This window comes from Cynoglossus semilaevis, chromosome 11, assembly GCF_000523025.1.
Source record: "Cynoglossus semilaevis isolate Cse_v1.0 chromosome 11, Cse_v1.0, whole genome shotgun sequence".
NCBI classification, from domain to species: Eukaryota; Metazoa; Chordata; class Actinopteri; order Pleuronectiformes; family Cynoglossidae; genus Cynoglossus; species Cynoglossus semilaevis.
In genome coordinates, this window is record NC_024317.1 from 17,085,009 (window position 1) to 17,106,348 (window position 21,340).

Sequence of the window (21,340 nt, forward strand, 5' to 3'; positions counted from 1 at the left end):
ATCATAATGAGATGAACATGCTCTCAACCACTCACATGAACACTGAATAAAAAAAGCCCACACTTTTCTCTTATGCCTACAAATTTCTCACTTAAGCTGAACAAACCTGCTGCTGACTGCAGCGTCAGATTTACTGTGGAGGTGTGAGGAACATCAGTATTCCTTCCCAGCTCCAAGCACAAAAGGTAATAAGCACATGTCCCAGAACATCAGGCGACTCATCAATCAGCTTGTGTTGATTTTTACAGGTACAGGCTCATGTTCAGCTTCCATATGACAAAAAAAAAACTGCAACACTTTTTGCATTGCGTTCTTTGGTGAAAAGGATTTGTGCAAATTTCCCAAGGCGACAGACTAGTATTTAATTAGGGGTTTAAAGCTCTTTTCCTGGAATATGCCTCTGGGTATGTGGTAATACAAACGCGCATTAGGAGACACTAATGACATATGGTTGTGTAAGCTTAGTTTTTATGATAATCCTGCAAAAAAGACAATGAAAAAATGTCAGCCAAAATGGGATTATGTTAAAACCCCTGTAAAGAAAGCCTTAGGTTGATGACATCCTTTCAAGACAAAATAAATAAAACAGTTTCCACCAACAGCTGTGTTTAAAATGTAGATACTCAATTAATCGACTGATCTTAATTATGATTAATTGCAATAATTCCTCAGCTACCCTGTGATTACGGTACTTACATTCAACAGAGTCATTTCATCTGTCATTATCATGCACAAAAACACACCTTGTTGGTAAAACTCCACTTTATTACGTCATTGTTTTAAAGAAACTTTAAAAATGCAGATAAAAAAAAAAAAAGATAAATTGTAAAAACAAACTAAAACTGTCACAAGAAAAACTCCCAGAATAACTAGAGCTATGCATGGCTTTTTCGTTGGATGTGAGAATGGCATTAGGTCATCCTCACTATAAGGAAATTCACTAATGTGTAAAAACAAGATAAGCGGGGTTCCTCTGCGGTGCATGAGCAAGTTCTACCTGCACCACAAATTCTCCACCCACTTGTGAATGCCACCTTAACATTTTGCCTTCAGACTAATATGGGGCGTCCTCTGTGTCCATTTGTCTCTAAGGTCCATATTGCCCTCCTTTCGGCTGCAGAGGTTGCTCCAAAATGTCATAAATGTCTGCCTCATGTCCGTCCTTTGAATGTGTTCATGCAGGTATAAGTCCCAGAAAACCTTTGGATTTCCTCCAGGGCGGATTGTGGCATGAAGCTGGGGGAGCAGAAATGGAAGTACTGAGAAATCTAGCATAAATAAGATACTAATTGAATAAAGAAATTAAATGGAAGCGATTGTCAACTCTACCTTTTTAAAAAGACTAGGACGTGCATCATCCAGGGCAGGTACAGGAAGGCCTTGTCGGCTCGGACAGCATCAACAGTCCTTTGAGCAACGACTTCAGGTTTGAGGGGAGGAAAAAGCTGAGGAAACCTACAGGAGAACGAAACAAGGGGTTCAGTGTTTCCATCAGAGAATTCAGTCTTAGTAGAATTCTGGAGTCTCTTTTTTCTGAATTTTTTTTCAGTGAAAAAAAAAGAAGAAAAAAATCACATGGAGCCAGATGTAAACTTGCTGCAAACATGTGTTCCCATTTAAGTTTAATTAAACCTTTGGTGTTTGGTCCATTTAAAATTGTAACTTTTTTGAGGTTGATAACCTAAATTAAATGAAGTCAATTGTAATTCTATAGTGCAAATTCATAGAACACATTTGTCTAATTGGACTTCACATAAAATTTACAACACAAACTAAAACAGGAAGTTACAGTTACAATACAGTTAACATGGCTAAATGCTCTGTAAACAAAGCTATAAAAAAAAAAAAAGAGTATTTTTAACACATCTGGTCGAACATATTGTTGCAATTAAATCTTATTTATTTATTTGCCCCAAAAAATGTGTTTCCTGTTTCTGAAAACCTCAAATACAACAATGGCTAAAAACAAAACTAAAGATTGGTCCATGAAAAACAAACACTAAAACCTGATTTATTTAAGCTAGCAAACCTCACAAACAGTCACACATGAAATCCCCGTCACTCTCTCTGTATAGTGCACCATTGTCAGATGCACACTCTCTCTGCCGTATGTGTGTGCGCTCTTGCACTAGTTGTCAGGCAAAATGGATCCTCACCTGACTCTCATGCCCTGGAACATCTCTGTGTTAGTGTGGAAGGGCAGCACCGTGGTGCAGCCGACACCAGGACAGTCCAGCAGGCCCAGTGTCAGGCTTTCCATGAAGGCCAGCGACGAGGCCTTAGAGGTGCAATAATCTATTGCCCCAGGAATTGGAGACTGGGACAGTATGGAGTTTATGCAGACGACGTGACCGTGCTGCAGCTCCAGCATTCGAGGCAGAAAAGCCTTTGTAGTCTGAGGAAAAAAGGAAGAAACAAAGAGCTGATGACTGAATGTTGAGTTGTTAATAAACAAATTAAGGGGAACAGTGGACTGGTTCATATTTACTAGAGCTGTTAAACTATTAGTATGTTTACTATTGTCGATTAATCATAATTAATAACGATTCAATGAGACAAATGGATATTCAATTCTCAACTAAATATGACAAAAAATGTTTTTTGTAGATGTATTTTTCACACCGGTTTCCATTTCGGATTATTCCAAATTAGTACACTTGTGGTTTTTTTAATATTATAATTATTAATATGGAAAATATGCAATAGACTTGGTGGTCTGTTTTTTAATCTCGTGTATCGACCGTGTACTACAAGACTAGCCGGATGGTGAAATCATGGGATGTATTGTGCACGTCATTCGACCCCTGTGTTAAAATGGGTTAAACATTATAAAACAGTTAATTTCTTAAATGAAACAACTCATTTGTTGTTACGGAAGCCATCGTTTTTACAGATTTATATTTGGATTTAGAGGAAATCTCATATGAATGTTTTCAGAAACATTCTCACAAAATAGGAGCCGTATTTGGAAAAAAAACCCCTCATAAAGTGGAATGCCAAGCGAGTCTGGAGTTGCCTTTTCTCCGTGGAGTCAAAATATGAAGATGACAAGTCTTTGCTTTGTCAAGGAAAGTCCCTGCTTCTACAACGGAGCTTCCTGTGCTTTCAAGTCCCAAACAACTCACCCAGAACTGTCCCAAGGTGTTGATATGTTGGGATTTTAAAAGGGCGTCGTCGTCACTGTCCATCAGACTTTTGCCATGGACCACAGCTGCGTTGTTCACTAATATCGTAACATCTCCCACCTGAGATTATAAAAGCACAACAGTTAGGAGGAGGAGGAGGGGGGGGGATGTTGGAAAATTCACTCTGCATTTTCCATCTGCTTTCATGAGACGATGCAGTTGTACTGCTCCATAGCTGTCAGAAATATTCCCTGCTCTTATACAGATATTTTAGATGAAGTGTAATCTATATACCAGATGGGAGACAGAGTGGCTCAGAGCCAGTACATTACAGAGGAGACAAAGATGCATCCCAGGAAAATACTTGACCGTGTGTGAAAGGAGCACAAATGAAATCTCTCACTTTTCAAGTACAAAATAGCTTCAAAGCGTGGCCTACCTTTTCCCTAACCACCTTGGCTTGCTTGTAAACTTCCTCTCGATTGGCCACGTCACACACAAAGTAATGGCACTCGGTTCCTGAGAGAGAAATCTCTTCAGTTGTTTCTTTGAGGCATTTTTCTGTCCTTCCCCACAAGATCACCTGAGGAACACAAAAGAGGAATTAGCCAAGGTTGGAAGACAATAACTTCTCTAAGACAGAGTCTACAAATAATTTTTTTTTACGTGTTTTATGTGTTTTGGACAATCTTCCAGGCAGTGATACCCAAGGATCTCTGGGCCGCAAAGAGCTTTTCATTACGAGAACACAGAGTCTATATTCTCTCAAACAAATAGTTTTGAGGGAAGATTAAAGGCTTGGAGGTTCTGTGTGAATGAGAGTCTGGTCATTTGATCAGAGAACATGCGGCGGGGGTTAGTGATTGGGCAATTAGATCTGTCAGTCTGCAGGGTCAGGAAAAGGTAATGGAATCAGGAGCCAGCCTCCCAGTCTCTCAAACAAAACTTCTCTCAGAGATTACACGGCCTGGTGGGCAGATGAGCCCCATCATTTATGGTCGGGGAGTCTGGAAACAGAGCGTGTTTGAAGGGTTGAAGATGCCAGTGTGCGATTTGGACGGCTGCTCGTGACCAAAGTCAGCAATTTAGCAAAAGAAGCGTTGTTCGCAGAGTGACCTTGTGCATTTGACAGGCAGAAGGACTGTCATGCATGCAACTGAAAAAAAGGAATGTGATTCTTCTAAATCTGAGCCTCAACTCAGCACAAACATCATGTAGTTAGTGATACTGGTTGTTCAAACTGGTTTTAGCATAAATGAAGCACAATGAATCTGCTTGTTGTATTTGCCTGTTCTTATGTTTACAATCCCAGAGCGAAACAAAGATTCAAGAGTGGAATAACTTCTTTATCAGATAAGAAGTGGCACTTCCTCTAAAATGCCCCCAAGTTTGTGTTTTTTTTCTGTGTGTAATGTTTTTTTTTTTAATCATTATTGTTTGCTTCATTTACAAACCCATTAAGGTAATCAGCAAAGGCAGACATGTCTTGATAAATAACCCGAAAGGTTTTAATGGGATTTGAGCCTTCCAAACAAAGCTGACAACTCTCATTAAAAGTAAGCATTCAAACTGTGCTCCCCTGTTACATTGTTATTTAATTCATTAGCTTTATCACTGTCACCACACACACTTACACACACACACACACAGGATGCCCTGATCAAACACACTTTGGCTAAATTGCCGTGTGGAGAGAATGAGAGAGAAAACAGACTTTAATTGACGAGTCAAACCCCCCTGGATTTGTAATGTTGACGATGTTGCCGAGTGGGAATGATCCGGAAGATTTAACCTCAATCAGACTTTTTTTTTTTTTTTGCTGGAAGTGAAGTATGCAGTAAAGCTACATAAGTCATGAAGCACAAATGATGTTGTCCCCAGTAGCTGCAAACGAGTCGCAGTGACACTCTATATTTCAGGTCTGAATGTGAGGGTGGGTAAAACAACCCTCCCCTTTCACACCCATTGTAAGGTCCGGCAGTGAGGCAGCACATACAGAGGCCAGCAGGAGTTCAGGAGGCAGTCGCCTGCCGCTGTCTAATTACTGCAGAGACAGCAAGGTCAGCTGCGGGGCAATACCCAGCTGGGAGTGATGTGCTTCCCGCCTCCCACTCAACACACATGCACTCACACACACAAACCTGTTGATGGTGTCTGGGTTTGACTCATCTTCCTTGTGGAGAGTGGCTGACGTAATGTTCACCACTGCATACAAATCTGGTCTTTCTGCAAAACTTTTTCCCCCATAGTTGGTTGTTCAGGCGGTGACCATGGTTTAAAAATATGCCCTGTAGCAGCATTTCTCCAAACTTGGTAGTTATACTTGTGCTGTTGAGTATTTCAGTGATTCACAGCTCAGTTCTGCTACAATACTCCCTTAATAACACACAGGAAGACCTAGCTCCCCGCTCGTCTCTGGCTGTCACCCCTGCTGAAGCCTTTCATTAGCTCTACGGCGAGTCTTCCTTGACACCGTGAAAACCTAGCCTGAGCAGGAGGGTAAAAGCGATTCAGTCTGCCAGTCACAAAGCCGCTCCAACTGGGGTGAGCGCAAGTTCAGAGGGGTTAGCACTATTCATAATTACTGCCCTGCTTCCTTTGAGCAACTCTTGAGGCGGTGAGCAATTGTCAGATACACATTAGCACAGGTGTTGTTTTCAAAGCCTTCACACCTTGATAATGCCCAACAATGGTGTGCTGAAAAGCGTGGTGACATCCTTTGTTGTGCAGCTGCAAAGTAAAGCTTTTAAAACACCCACTGGTTTCTTCTTGCTCACTCCCTCAGGAGATGTCATTGAGAGAGAGGAGTGGGCTGTTAATGTTTCATTCAGCTCCCGGCACCTTTTTCAAGACATTTTAATCGGACCTTGGCTGCACATCTGTGACGTGCATGTCAGGCGTAAACCCGTAATTACAACCTGCAGCTTCCAGCAGGGGTCAGGGGGAGGTGAATTACTACCTGTTTTTTTCCATCATATCTGATGAAAACAATTCAGATTCGATCAAAAACAGAGATGCTCTGCGTTAAAAGTGTCTTAAGAGTACAGGTGGCTAACACTGAGGTAGCATGACCTGTCGCCAGTGTTGACTTCTTGTCATGGATGGTAAATGTGTTGGGGAGGTGGGGCATGGCTAGACTGGGCAGGAGTTCCACATCTAAGTTTTGTTTCTGTTTTTAAGGCCGCTGCAGCTCAGCCTTCTTCACACGAAGCACTGATTGTTAAATCAATGACTAATATCAAAAACATAGGCAACTGTAGGAGTAACACGTGTAGATAACAGTGACTCACCACAATTTCACTGTTTGACCCTTGGACTCCGAGTGAGCTTCGTTAGCAGTCCAGTGTCACTGCCTGAGTCATGGACATGTTGGCAGTGCAGTGCAAATCCCTATTAGAAGCTATTTTATTTTTCAACATTTGCATGCACTCTTAATTTCATGCAACGTCAGGCTTTTGACAGGAATTCTGATGAAGCACTGTTAACAGTAACAGGTTCTTGATGTCACACTGCTGATCAACTTTAAGACAAAGTTAGAGAGGGTGCTGTGCATACTGGGCAGTTCTCTAGTCCACCACTGGGCCACATATGGACATAAACATCTATTCACACTAGCATTCACACCTGTGTGCAGTTAAGAGAGAACAGTCATGTGTTTGGTCTGTCAGAGGGAATAGGAATAGTCAAAGTGGATTTTCAGTCACCACCCAGCATTGAACTGTTGATGTTCTTGGGGTAAGGCTGGAGCACTTCCCACTCTACAACCATGTGCCCTGAGGTCATGTCATGTTTCCCAGGATGTTTTTCTAGTCTTTTCAAGTTCTGCATTTAACTACACACACACACACACACACACTTTACTGACACAATAAATGTCAGTGCAGTGAAATGAAGTGCTGGGCTGCTGCTCCTTTATCACAGTTATACGACTTTATCTACACCTGCCCTCTGTTTGACCCATGCTGTTGTGCAATGCATGAGCCAGCTCTGAGGGCTGTGTCTCCAGTCCCACTGGATCTGTCTGAACTGCTTGAGGTCAGTGAATTCATGCTATATGGGTTGTAAAAAAACACAAAATACACAAAGGAGAAACGGGGGTCACCACCGCACCTGAGGGTGGGGGGAGTTGGGCGCTGAGGTGGAGATGAACTAAAGCTACAGATCGAATGAAATAAACATGCTCAGCAGAAATGAGCTGCACTGTTGACTTTTGTCGGCGCTGAGCTCGTGTAACAAGTGAAAGTGTGGAGTGAGAGACGGTTACCTTTCTGGCTCCCTGCTTGGCAAACTCTTTGGCCAGATGACGCCCTATGCCTCGTCCCCCGCCGGTGATCAACACCACCTCCCTGCTCAGGTCCTTCTTTCTGCTGGGTAACAGCGAAAACAAACTTGCTCTGACGACGTAATACAACATCTGAACCGGGAAGAGGAAGACGCGACACGCACTCTTCAGCTCCATGTCGGGGGGTGAGAGCGCTCACACGGGCTCAGCAGTCGAGAAAGTGGCCTCGTAATGTTGACAGTGTGTTAACGTGCAGACAGAGACACACACACACAACCACAACCGAGCCGTCTGCACAAAACACCCACGATCTGCGCTCCTGCAGCGTTAGCCGCATGCACACGGACGCTCACGTGCAGCCCGGAGTCAGTCCGCTGCCGAGAACGCAGCAGAGCCCAAACTTGTGACTTCAGAGAGCTCCGACATGGTGGTTGACATGCGAGCAGGACGTGCAAATGTGGGAGCGATCACTCATGACGTCTGTCACACACAGCCTGTGGAGCGGAGACGTATGAAGTCGACAAGAGACGCTGCCTGGTCTGGTGTGGTGTGGTGTGCTGTACGTCCTGGTCCTGGCTCTGGCTCTGCTGCTGTGCTGCTGAGTGGAGCTGCCTTTTATTACGGAGCCTCTGCCCCGGACTCACTACTGTTACTGTTGCTACTACTACTACTGCTGCTGCTGCTGCTGCTGCTGCTGCTGCTGCTGCCTCCACTAGTGAAAGGACCTGCGTGAATTTAGAGGGGAGGCTTTTAAGGGCTTTAATCCTGATTGATGTGATAAGTGCGGATGAATATTTATCCCCAGTGCCCGTCTGCCCCGAGTGGCTGCCGCTGGGTCCCAACCCCTCCATGTGTCTGCTGCGGCGGTTACCAGTCTGTGCCCTCCCCATCACCCCCTCTCCCTCCTCCCCCACAGAGTCCCAGGTGGATGGCCAAGTCCCTTTAAACTACACACACTTCCCTGACTCCAGATTCACCCCGTTAGAACAACAACAGTGGTGTTGCAATCACGCACACAGACACACACTGAGCTTGAATATTGAATCAAATCAACTTCAAAATTATTATCGTGTAAAGGTACCACATGGGGCAGCCTATCTTAGTTGCTCACAATGGGCAATTAATCCGCAGTCCTGCCTCCTACTTAATTAGGCAAAACAAATAAGCGCACAGACAAAGCGGCCACGCAGAGCAACAAACAGAACCTGACAAATACAGCGAAGACACGGGCTGCGTGAACAAACAACCAATTTAAATTTCATTATTAGCGCTTTACCTTCACTTTAGTTGGGTCACGTTTGTTTGTGTTCAAACATCGTGTAGGATTGAGCAGCACCTGGTGGCGGAGTCACATGCGGCAGGAATAAAGCACGTGGAGTAAATGGTGAACTTCAAACATAAATAAAACATTTTTAGGATCAATATAAGTGTTGTATTTTAACGTGTCAATAATTCTAAAAAAAATTAATATTTCAATTAACCCAATATAGCTTGTGTATATACGCAACATTTTGAAACATGAATCACTAATTTGAACTTTCACCTTCATTTTCAACTATGTATTCTTTTTACACTGCAACCAGAAAGTAGGAAATACTTGTAATAAGAGAAATAATAGTTATGATAATACCTTTATTGGTCCGACCACGGTGAGATATGCTGGTCGCAGCAGCAGAGACAGTCTGTTGGCAGAAAATAAATACATATTTTTAGTGTTACAGTTAGAACACAATTCGTTAAAAGATTAAGCAAAGATGTGTTAAAGTAATTTACAAAAGTACAACACAGTAAGAACAGAGTCAATACTGCTTGATAATACAGCAGCACACAGAAAAAAAAACTTTGTAGTTTAGTTTAGTCTTTTTTGGGTTTTGTGTTTTTAATGTTTCATGCTTTTCACTGGCAAACTCATTTCCTTAAAAGTCCTGTTCACCTTGCAAAAAAAGGAAACTGCAAACAGAGGGTAGTGTCTCTGCTGGTGAATCTGTGACCTCAAAGACAATGAGGGAAAAATAACTGAACATATAAGATTTTAAATAAAAATCAGAACTGAATCTGTGTTATGCTGAGTCAGGTTTTATGACCTAAAACTAACAGCAATAAAACAATGACATCTTTTGATATAACACATTAGCAGTGGCACAAAAGAAGAACTTGTTAAAAACGAGCTGCCATAACAGATTATACTAAGAGTCGGAAACACAAGTTGAATTTGGTTTAAGGAGATGTTTATCACGCAGGAACTTCGCAGCTCAAAGCTTATCGTCACAGATCTGCTTTGATTCAATATCCCGGCGCTAAAGAGCCTGCAGCGTTGTGATTCACAAGTGTAGGTGCCTCACTGCAGCCTGCCAGCATACATTATAAATTTAAGCAAACGTGGCCTTCGGTTCGCAAGCCGGGGCCAAGTTTTTGTCACACTGATTGTGCGCGTTTCTGCTGATGCATGGGCCTTCATTTGCAGCGGTCTCCAATGAGCAGAGCAACATCACTGGTTTGCTCCATATTTGTTGTATTAACAGCATTTCCAAAGCAGGACACATCTCTGTGTGCAATTTGGAAAATAGGTCAGCCCCTTAGAAGCTTGTCAGGGTGACAAATTGGAAAGTGCATGAATGCCTCCCTAAACAAGTCCTATGAATCCACAGGCCTCAAACAAGATTCCAGTCTGTGATTTTTGGCCCTGGCACCATGATTTCTACTTGGTACGGCTGAATGCAGAGCTTTTTCAGCAACCGGGCGAGTTTAAAGAGCAGCCTCACAATGGCTGCTTTGTGCTGCAGGCTCAGCTACTTAGGGGGCGGTGGAGAGGCTCTGGTGGACTGCTAAAAACTCTCAGACAACGCGACTCCAGACGCTGCTCTTATTTTGGTGATCAAACTAGATGTGCATATTTACATGCACGTGGCACCTGAAGTTCATTTCTTAGCGTTCCCAGCGTAGTGAAAATTACAAAATGAATTGCTTGGTTTGCAGGAAGTAAACAAACTTCTAAAGCTCTGAACTGCATCCAGCTACAGATGGAACCAGGCTGAAAAATGTAAATGGAGCCTTTTTTTTCTTTTTTTTTTTAAAGTCACTGTTCATTTATAATCAAGCTATCACTGCCATCTACAGATCAGCAGTGAAAGTTCAGATATAGGTATTCTCTGGTTTCAATTCACAGTGTCTCCTTTTATAGTACTGAGCATTTCACTCTGAGTAGAATACAGTTTTAAGCAGATACCTATAAGAACATGGCCTTGGAAAAATCAATCTGAATACGCACCATGGTAATGAGTAGTTAATTAAGAAGGTTGTTTTGACCATTATATTGCTCTCTACATGAAACATGTGGTAATTAAATCCAGCTACAAACCAATAAAAACATGTTGATGAATATAATGATTCACCAAGCCAACAGTCCGACCAAGGACAATACCTTACAGCTTGATGTGAGAGGGCTGGGAAGAGGCTGAAAACACAAGGCTGAGACCTTTTTCTCCTAATGACTTACCTTGAGCTGAGTGGAGCCGCAACACCATGGACATGGGCTCAGCAATTTTAATAATTGGCTTATGTTTCTTGTTGCCGCTCTCTCACTTCTGGTAATTGGACTAGTGTACCCTGAGCTGATGAATTCAGACATTCCTTCTACGGTTGCAAATATAGGGGGGTGNTGCACATGGTTCATGGCTTCATTGTAGACAGAATGGTGGTGTTTACAGTAGGTATGGAATATGAAATGATCGTCTCCTGGGTGTGTGTTTGTATCTGTTTTATAGCTATTTTAATTAGCTATCATTTTAATGAATAATATTGATTTATTCCATTGCGAACAGAATAGTGTTTCTGCTGAACGGAGGATGTAAAAAGAATAAAAGAACCACAGCGCTGTAGTTGTTTGTCAGACACAGTAGAAAAAGGCTGTGACTTTGTCTGACATTGTAAATGGAAAAACAGTGACAGTGACTAAACCCAGCAGTCCACGCCTGGGCTACACAAAAACGATTCATGCTCATGTTCACACCTCAGAGTGAGCAGTTAACCCAATTATTAATCTGCTATTTTCGGAGTGCAGTAAGAAGTTGGATTACTGGGGGAAACGCACACCACATTGAGAAAACCTGCAAAGTCGATTCAGAACCAGCAGGCGAGTGATAACCACTTAACCACATTTGACACCGTGGTTAAATCTATTATTAACTAGTGAAAATAATATTTAGAGGGGAATTGTTTTGTGCTTGCTCAACACATCAGTAATAGGATTTTAACCAGCAACCGTCCAATACAAAGCAAGGTGGTTCAGTTTGAGTCGCTGAATCCATATTTAATTGTTACAGCTCAGAACTAGATCTCTAATACTTCTGTCAAGCTGGTTTCTTTGCAAAAACCACAACTTATCCGGTATTTACTGAGACACTCATACCCTCAACATTTTTCCTTCTCACCCCCTTAAGGTACCGATTAGCCCCTGAGAATAGGTACCCTGCCTGGCTGGATTATTGTAGGCAACAATGTGTCACTTCCTGTTGCGGTTTGTACCAGAGTTCAGCGTGAACTCCTGCAGAGTGGCAGTCTGAGGGGACAACACTGAGGGATAATCTGGCAGAGGCCTTGTGCCAAAGTTGGCAATGACTGAACACGGACATCTGCCATTCCCCTGCGCTCGCTCCTCGTCCACCCAGTCCTGCAGATGGCAGATTTCAACCTGCCCTTATAGCAGCAAAATCACACTGTGCCCATATTGTTTGCTAGCTGCATGCTACTTTTCTCCTGCAAAACCTGGGTGGAAACACTGGTCTGTGTGCCAGGATATGCTGCTGTGCAACCGTGTCCCTGATGAGCTGAAGCTAAGTTTAGGTGTGGCTCCCATGTCCAGTTGAACTAAGTTAGAATCTGAGGTTTGACCTTCTTTCACAGATAATGTTGATACTTTAAGTGAGTGTCGTTTTGCAGAAAACAACATATAAGCTTTGCCAGAATACAAAATAATACTTAACACCGTTCATGGACTTTGATCTAATATAACAGAGCAGACAGACATCCAATAAACCACTGGCCCACGATCATCATCTGGCCCACAAGCCACCTATTTGCGGCCCCCAAAACTCTCCTTATGTGTTGTTTGGTCAGCATGTGTAAATACGCTGACATCTCTATGCTGAAGCTGTCGCCCAGAACAAAAAAAAAACAACATTAAATTTTAGTTCTTTTGTAATAATGACGGACATTGCCGTCGTGTTTCATCAAGGTGCGACTGCAACTGCGTTCCAGGATGCAGTACAAGAGCAATTTATGTGAACCTGCAGGGCGGGAGAGTGAGGAGATGCCCGAGTGTAAGGACTCTGACAAGGAGTTATGTCTTCCTTCCCAGTGTCCATGAATATTTTATTGAATGTAACTGTATATCACCACAAACGCAGAGTATTCTGTATACAGAACAAAGGAACGAGAGACAATGACAATGTGTGTGTTAAGATATAAAGAAACCCCTGGACGGTGTGTCGTGGTTAATCTGTTGACTGTATACAATCACAATGAAAATCAGCCGGTCAATATGGTCCACTGTCCACACTTTCCAAATTCTGTTACAGGTAAACAAGGCTCTCCTCCTTTGGCCTAGCTCCTATTTTCTGAAAACTATATTGTTCACAGAAGACAAACTACCTGGTGAATATCAAAAAAACAAAACCTGTTTTTATTCCACAATAAATAGCAGCCTGAAGTAAAAAAAAAAAAAAGAGAGACTGGAAGCAATTTCCAGCAGCACTTTAAACACTGTAGACTTTCACATTTTAAGCTAAATGTCGTGCCCTAGCTTAAAAGGAATGCAACTCTTGTGAACACAGATATGAGACTTCACAACTTGGCCCGCATTGTATTGAGCTGTCTGCTCAGTGTTTGCTGTATCCATGGCAACAGAGCTCTACTATTTCGCCTTCACTGCCTGTTTCATTATGTGACCAGATGAATGTTCTCGGTTGTGATCTGTTTGACAAGTGAAGCATCCTGTAACAGGTCTTCATCCTCACCTGGTGACGTTATTTAACAGAGCAGTGTAAAAAAAAAGAAAGAGAGAGAGAGAGAAGGATGGAGCGAAGCAAATGGGCCCAAACTGGATGGAAAATAGAGCAGAAGTTTTCTAACAAGGTGCTGTTAGGGAACTGGTCCGAGGAACGACTGGAGGTAGGTGTTGTTTTTTGATTTATTACATCTTTTAAAAATAATTAAAAAATAGCATGGATTGCTGTTTCAACTCCCCACCTGTGCTGGACACTGACAGGACTTTGTTCTGTTTTAATCACTGAAGCGTTCCATTAATGGGTGAGATGTTAAACTGACCCAACCCCCATCTTCCCCTGCAACCCAGCTGTTTGTGAATAATAGTGCACTGACCAAATGAAAATCAACGACTTAGGCCTGGACAAAACATTGTAGTTGGACAACAATTGTCACAGGATGTTTAGAATTATCAGTTAATCATGTGTTACTTTTTATAGCGCTGGCTGAAAACAAAGCCAGTGGCAGTCTTCCAGAGGTTTTGTAGCGCCTCGGCTGGTAGTCAAATCTATAGCTAAGTGATTAGGCAGCCTGGATTCAGCTACGTCAGCACTGACTGGTAAGGTTTCAGCTGGAGACTAATTGCATCAATGCAAGGTTCGGCCACGGGCTGTTGGTTCAGGATCAGGCAGAAGGAATGAGTTGAAAATACTGTACAACTGTGAATCAATAGAGAAGTGTGGGCTGTGCTGATCCCTGGACTGGGCTCATTGCTCAGGGCCCTTTATATCTCCCTCCTCTTCTCCTCACTCCTCTGTGTTTATGCTGTCTTATACAGTTCACTCGGGAGCCAAAGACATGTGAGAGCACCAATCGCGAGGACTACCGGCCCCACTGGGACTTCAGGCCAGACGTCTCTGAGAGAGGATATGCCCTGCTGAGAGCTGAGGTCAGCCTTTAACTGCTCTTTCATGGCATTAACACCCATTCAATGCTTGTCACAACACTGCAAGTCAGGGCTTTGGTCTCCAGATTGTGGCCAGTTCTGCGTCAAATTGAGAGCCAAGATAAAAGCATGTGAAAAATACCACGGAGGCCAGTTTATGGTCAGACTCAGCATTTGTGCAAAAAAATGTGTCAAGTCATCAATCCCAGGGGGCGTTTGCAGTCTAATTAGGCCATTGTGCTGCTGTCACATGGTGAGCTTTTCAGAGATCATTACCAAATAATGATCATGACCTCAGTATCTTAATCCACTGAAGGCCAGTCCACCCAGCCTATGGGAAGAGATTATGTCTATTGTTTTTCAGGGGCTTCCATCCAAAGAGCTTTTTGGCCATTACTGCAAACCGTCCACTGATTACATGGTCACACAGTACGGAGCGAGCTACGGGACAAAGCACACCGATATTGTGCCCACACTGGAACAGACGGGGGGATCTGATCGGCCAATTTCTGGTAAGGCAGCGCTCTGAAGTGCCAGGCTAGCAGTGCTTGAAGGTAGAAAGTAGCAGTGAAATAACTGTGAAGGTTTCTGTGGTGCACAGAAACCACACTTTCCAGAGGAGCAGACAAAACACATCACTTACAAAACACTTATGTTCAAAACCAGCCACAGGAGCAATTCCAGTAGCAGCACCAGCTACTCTAACATGACATTTATGAATATAAAAGAGTTCAAATTAAACACGATTCATCATGATTTGGATAAGTTAGCATTCCTAGGCAGTGGCAGCACAGTGGTTAAGGAAGTGGGCCAGAGGAAGTGCACTGAGCATGACGCTTAGCTTTAGCTGTGGTGGTTAAATGCAGTGGACACATTTCGTTGTGTGCTGTTCAACAATGACATATAAATCACACTCACTTTAAAGATGACTCAGTGCTGCTGCTCGAACGCAAGCCTGGCGTCTGACGTGGAAGTAGAAGTCTCCACATACACATGCGGACGCTGAGATGCTTCTGTGAAATGACAAGTGGTTATTTTCGTCTTTTCCAGGGAGTTTGCTGCAGTCCAAAAAGAACCGTGCAGAGAACAAACATTCACACCTACCATCAGTGACCCTCTACAGGTCAACCTATCAGAGCCACCCACACAGTGCCTTCTGCCAGACGCGCTTCGCCAGGGCTTCAAAGATGCTCTCCAGCCACTTCTACTCGCCTAATCACAACAACAAGGACTTGAACCTGAGACAGCGCTCAGTGCTACAAGTTCCTGACGTTTGTGTCCGACCACTTTAGCCGTCACTGCGAATTTAGACGTGTGGCTCTCAAATTGCTTTGCATGCCACTTGCAAATTTAGACGCTCTGCTCTGAATGGCACTGCTTAGTGCTTCCTCTTCTTCTCTTATTAGTCACCTGTGTAGGAGATTCAATAATGCGAACCATTGGGGAAATCAAGGAGCTTAAAATTTTTAAATGTGATTCTCATTATGTTGCTGTGAGAAAAATGGAGATTTGCTGTTTTGTGTCGTGAGTCAGTTTGTCATGTTTAATTTTAAATATGTTTCTGTGTGTGTGCATGTCTGTGTTTGTGCGTGCAATACTGAGAAGTGAGGAGGGCCTGTAAATTATGTTTACTCTTCCCGGGGATAATTACATGCAAATTTGTTCTCACTGCAAACTCTGACACGCAGACGCACAAACTGTCAAGTATTACTCTGTGTGAAAACTACAGAGAGAAAAAGTCACGCAAAAATATGCCCTGATTAGAAGAACTGGATCTGTTGATGAAAGAAAAAACAAACAAACAAGTAAATATGAGACAGTGACAGTAATTTTATTTGCTTTTTTTTTTCTTTTAACATTTTATAATGTACAGCAATGACTGAAAAGCATCAGAATTCTGTGGCCCCAGTCTGCAGGTGAGGTGTTGAAGCCAGAGCTGTACTGAGCTCTGGGGCCGACCAGAACACACCAGTTAGTGGAAGCAGTGTCCCATCCCATTAGGTGTTTAATTACGGAGAATCAAAGTGTTTAATTAGGGAGAATCAAAGACACTTATGTTTGACGGTCAACCATGTGCGTCTGCTTCTCTTTCTGCCTCCTGCTGCCTTCATGACCAGCCCGAAGCCCCTCCGCTTGACTCGTCACTTTTACTGTGCTGCTGACGCATGCAAGTCACGTGACACCTCTGCGTTAGAGGAAAAGTCTCAACCAAAGCACTGTTGTGCTTACCCTAAGGACCACTTGGTGGTGCTATAGCAGCATGTCAGTGTCTGAGAAATCGCTAGTGTGTCAGAACTTCGATTTTCTTTAACTAAAATGCATTTTCTTTTAGATAAAATTAATATCTAAATATACAGTATATTTTTCGAGTTTTTAAAGTAAAGATTAATATGCAAAGAAACAAATGCACATTTTTCTTGCAGCTACCACCCCTAAGCGTACGCATTTTAAAAAAAAAAAATAAAAATAATTAATTAATAAATGAATTGTTTCTTTATTTAGTTGCTCTTACACTTGATGATGTTTTATTTTTTTTTATTATTTTAGTCCACCCACAATCAACTCTTAAATACAATTATAGAAAATTACCATGAACTCTCCAACTCTTGCTCTTTCACTTTTACAGTTTTGAATTCCATTTATAATTTTCAAACAATTGTTGTTTCTCTTATTTCCTATGCAATTCTGGTTGTTTTTGAGGTTCTTTTAGAAATCATGATTTTTAGGAAACTCTATTCTTGTCTTAAATAGTTGGCTAACAGGTCGGAGGTCAGAGGCATTTATTTGTACTCTGACTGGTACTTGTAGCTACCACCAGCTTTGAGTAAACAATGCTGTGAAGATAAAACTCAAATGATTAACTGATAGAATAACAGGCCGAAGAGCAGAGCCATCTAAAGTCTAACTTGCTTTCTGGTGCAGCCTCTTGTATTAATATTGTATGACACACCCATTTACAGCCTGTCATGTTTAAAGAGCAACTGTAGATAATGACGTTGTTAGAAAACATATTTGCCAAAATATTGCACAGTGATAAATTACGTGTATGTTGCCCACTGTCTGAAACACGTTGGTGTAGAATGAACTCATTTACTCTGCAGCGTGTTTAAAAATGGTTCCTGCTGCAGAGAAAGGTTAGAAAAGACGCAACCGAAGTCAGTGGCAGGAAGAAAGAGGGACGAATTACAGAAGCTGAACTAGCAGCACTTCACCCAAGCTGTGTGCTGAATTACACAAAGTCTGTGTACGAACTGAGCGGGTGAATTCTACAGCAGGTCATAACTGAAGAAACACTGGCCGTTGAATACACAGTAACACCAGAAAATTGATGTAAAGCAGGCTTCTGTACAGACGCTCCATCATTCCCTGATCTTGTAATCAACAGAAAACTGAATTCTTGTCACACGCTGGTCTGTCGGAGCGTCTTATCAGGAAGTGTGAGGACAAAGGGGAAAAGTATGCCCTTGGCTGCAGACAGGACACTCAAATCCTCATCTTTGAAAGAAGGGGAGATCTCATCAGCGTCAAACTTCATGGTGAAGTGGCGGTTGACACAGTAGATTGTCTCATCCATCGTGACGCACTGAAACACAGGGCAGTGCAGGAGGCGTTTGGAGCTGCACTCGTACCACAGTCGAGCCACTGTGTGATAGCGGTACACACTGACGCCCAGCAGCGGGTTCACATCAAAGCGGTACAGAAAGGGCCCCACAGCAACCATATCCGTGGCTCTGTCTCTGCCACCCACCAGCAGACTCCGCCTCCAGGTGTTAGTTTTGGGGCTGTAGCGCAAGAGCTTACATTTGAGAGTCCCCCCGGAAACAAAGATGTCTCCGTGGCACGCGGTGACGTGATGTGCCACAGCGAATGCATCATTGGGCAGTGGAGCCACAAATGTCCATCTGTCCAGTCGTGGGTCGTAGCGTTCGACCGATGAAAGGCATTCCCCTCCGATGGCGTAGATGTAGCCATCCACCGCTGCCAGTTTGCAGCGTGGTCTGGCTTTATTCATGGGGCTGATCTCCTTCCAAATGGATGTCAAAGGATTGTAACAAAACACTCGCTTTGAGGGTGTCATTTCTCTGTCTGCGCCCTGGCAGCCCACTGCCACATATAAATAGTTGTCCATTGTGCACATGGCACAAGCTTTAGAGATGACCTCCTCTGGGATCTGACACAGCGTTTGCCAGCAGTCATTGTAGTCATCATAATAGTACACAGCGCTGGACGTCCTCCTCTGCTCTGTCTCTGCAGCCCACCCTATGTTTCTCGTCCAGTCTTGAGGGTCCATATCTGCCACCATGATGAATTTCCTTCCCTTTGCTCTCAGTCTCTGGATCTGTTGCCGCTCACCGGCCATTAGTTGCCCGTAAATGTTGGGGTCCCTGAGCACCTGGAGGTAGTTGTCCGACATGACCTGCAGAGCTGCCTGCTGCACAGTGGTCTGCCCTCGTTTTTTGGCCAGGTGCAATATCTCCAAACAGTTTCCAAGATCCAGCTTACTCCTCAGGTGTTCCAGATCTGTGCCATCAACGGTTTTTATAGGTAGGTGTAAAAATGGAGCCCCTGCAACAGTCTCCAGATCAGCCTGCTGGCTCACATCAGGGCCTTTGCTGTCAGTGGAGGAAGTGATCAGAGGCTGAATAGAGAGTGGCTCATTGCTCTCCGAGGCCAGAGAGTGAATTATTGGAGCTGAGGCTGTTGAATTTACAAAGGGGATGGGAAGCTCACACTGCTCTGCAGCAGACAGATAGCTCTCCTTGCGTAGGAGTGCAGGCCTTGCAGGGTGCCTCGGCTCGTGACATCCTAGTGAGGAGAGATCTTTGGCTGTGCTTTGTGATAAAACCAGATCCCTCATAATGATAGGGCTGAGAGAAGAAGTCGACTCTGTTGGACTGCTGCCACAGCTTCCAACTGGCTGCGGCTCAGAGTTTCTCTCATACTGACCCACAACAGCCTTTGAATCTGTAGTAGTGTGAGATGATGACTCAACATAGTAATCATATATCTTCCCTTGCACAATCAGATCTCCAGTCTCTTCTAGCACCAAATTGGCATCTTCAACTGTAATCTCTGCCTTGGAGAGAAAGCTGGAATGGGTACCGTGGTGCTCCAGGTCCTGCCTCAACTCCCTGCCCACACCAACCACGCCGTCCAGCTTCTGCAGAAAACAAGGTGATCGACGTCCTGATGACCTGGGCGTTCCATTGGCTCCTGTGTCAGGAATGTTCAAAGCAGATCCATCAAAGACATGACTGACGTGAACATCTGTCTGCCTCTGGTACATGAGCATTTCTCCGTCTGTGCTCACATTTTCTTCGGAAGGCAGAGTCAACGCATCGTTTCTTTGACGTGAGTCAGTTTTCAATGATGTTTCGTCAACGTTGTCAGGTGGCAGGTCACCCGCAGATACGTTTGTGTGAAATGGTTGAGGTCCCTTGCTCTGATCTTCTGTGTCACGATGAGGTGACTTTTCAGGACAAAGTGTTGTCTTGCAGTTTTGGCACGATGCACCTGCAGGTTTTTTGTCATTTTTGGCACAAGGTGGAGTTTTCTTTTCGTCCCCGGGGTTGTAGAACTTGTAGATCCATGTGGCGAACAACACCACAGCTGCCGAGATGCTCAGCTTCAACAGCAGCTGCATGTCGAACTGGACTCCCAGAAGCTCTGCGATGGGCATCTCTGCGGCACTCAGGGGTCGACTGATCCTACTGAATGAAGTGTCAATGCGTCACGGGTGATGGCAGCATGCTGTCTGGTTTCATTGTAGGAGCAGCTGTGATCTGGTGACTGTTCCTCTCCAGTCAAAGGAGCAAGTGTAAAATGATATCTGCTGAGGCACTATTTGCATGCCGGCTCTGAAGAGGCGGGACACTTGTCATGCACCACCTGTTCACTGCCTGTTCTCACAACATGGAGATTCCCTAATAAATCAATATTTATTCATATAATTTGATGACTCACTTAACCATGTCTTTCCTATAGAAGTCCAAATATGTCACTTCTAGAACATGTTAACATGGGTTTACATTACGGAGGCGTGGTTCAGGTCATGCAACTTTCATTAAAATATTTTCAGAGAAGAGGTTGTTAGTTTGCCTAAACACACGGCTGCAGGCAGCAGGGGGGAAATGTGGTTTGTTTAAGGGGTGGAGATTGACGGTAGAAGACATTTATCAAATACTTCACGAACAGGATACAACTGTTTACACAGCCATGCCACAGATCAAATGTTTGCTGCCATATCAAGGCAAATGTGTTCATTACAGAAGATGCCAAAGATAGTTTTGTCTCCATCGGCTCATAAATCTCCAAATAATAAAAAGCAGAGAACAGCTGGACTGACGGCAGGGACCGCACAATGATGCACACGTACATCTCTGTTACATGTCATTCCTTCATCACTGTCAGGCTGTCATTTCGCCGCTGATAACACACTCCACTGGTCCCGTGATCAACAGAAGAATAGCAGTTATCTCCACAATAGTCAAGCATCGTGGAAAGAGGCAAACAGAGGGTGTGTCAGGTGTCCTTGCTGACATGGCCACTGTTTAGTCATCTGGTAACCGAGACTGCAGACACCATAAAAGAAACTGGATTCTGAAAGCACAGTTGACTCCTGAATTATTCAAAGATTGGCCTCAGAGGCAGCGTCTTATTCTCACTATTGCTCCCAGCCTGTGAGAACTGTTGAGAATAATCATGATTTAAAGCAGCCTTGTGGTTTTATTGGTTGAGAGGAACTTTTACTCCTTTGTTGCCGTCTGTGATGAGTTTACAAAATGCAAAGGCTACTGTTGCAGGAATTGTCTGTTTTCTCTATCATGGCCGTGAGGATCGTCAAAAGGGCAAGGGACCTGCAATAAACATTCATTTCTATTTAATGCTTTGATACCATTGTATTCAACTATTTAAAAAAAATCATGTAAAGTTTCATTTACACAAAAACATACAAGCAGACTGTATAATGGAATTTTACTTTCAGTAATGTGTTAGGAAAAAGTC

The 21,340-nt window shown here is 43.5% G+C and overlaps 3 protein-coding genes across 3 annotated transcripts; 1 reads left to right on the forward strand and 2 right to left on the reverse strand.

Moving 5' to 3' along the window:
• Positions 1-726: 726 nt before the first annotated feature.
• On the reverse strand, positions 727-8,280 carry dhrs3b (dehydrogenase/reductase (SDR family) member 3b). Its single transcript, XM_008321029.3, has 6 exons — positions 7,390-8,280; positions 3,565-3,708; positions 3,126-3,245; positions 2,157-2,395; positions 1,330-1,455; positions 727-1,236 (listed from the first exon to the last, which is right to left on the reverse strand). The coding sequence occupies exons 1-6, from the start codon at positions 7,582-7,584 to the stop codon at positions 1,152-1,154; spliced, it is 909 nt and encodes a 302-aa protein (XP_008319251.1). The 5' UTR covers positions 7,585-8,280; the 3' UTR covers positions 727-1,151.
• A 4,429-nt stretch (positions 8,281-12,709) lies between these two features.
• On the forward strand, positions 12,710-16,817 carry cfap107 (cilia and flagella associated protein 107). The gene is made up of 4 exons (XM_017036535.2): positions 12,710-13,575; positions 14,228-14,338; positions 14,700-14,847; positions 15,386-16,817. The coding sequence occupies exons 1-4, from the start codon at positions 13,480-13,482 to the stop codon at positions 15,625-15,627; spliced, it is 597 nt and encodes a 198-aa protein (XP_016892024.1). The 5' UTR covers positions 12,710-13,479; the 3' UTR covers positions 15,628-16,817.
• Positions 16,818-16,910: 93 nt separating this feature from the next.
• klhdc7a (kelch domain containing 7A) lies at positions 16,911-21,152 on the reverse strand. The gene has a single exon (XM_017036507.2). It carries the CDS (start codon positions 20,013-20,015, stop codon positions 17,736-17,738), a length of 2,280 nt encoding a protein of 759 aa, XP_016891996.1. The 5' UTR covers positions 20,016-21,152; the 3' UTR covers positions 16,911-17,735.
• Between the last annotated feature and the right edge of the window lie 188 nt (positions 21,153-21,340).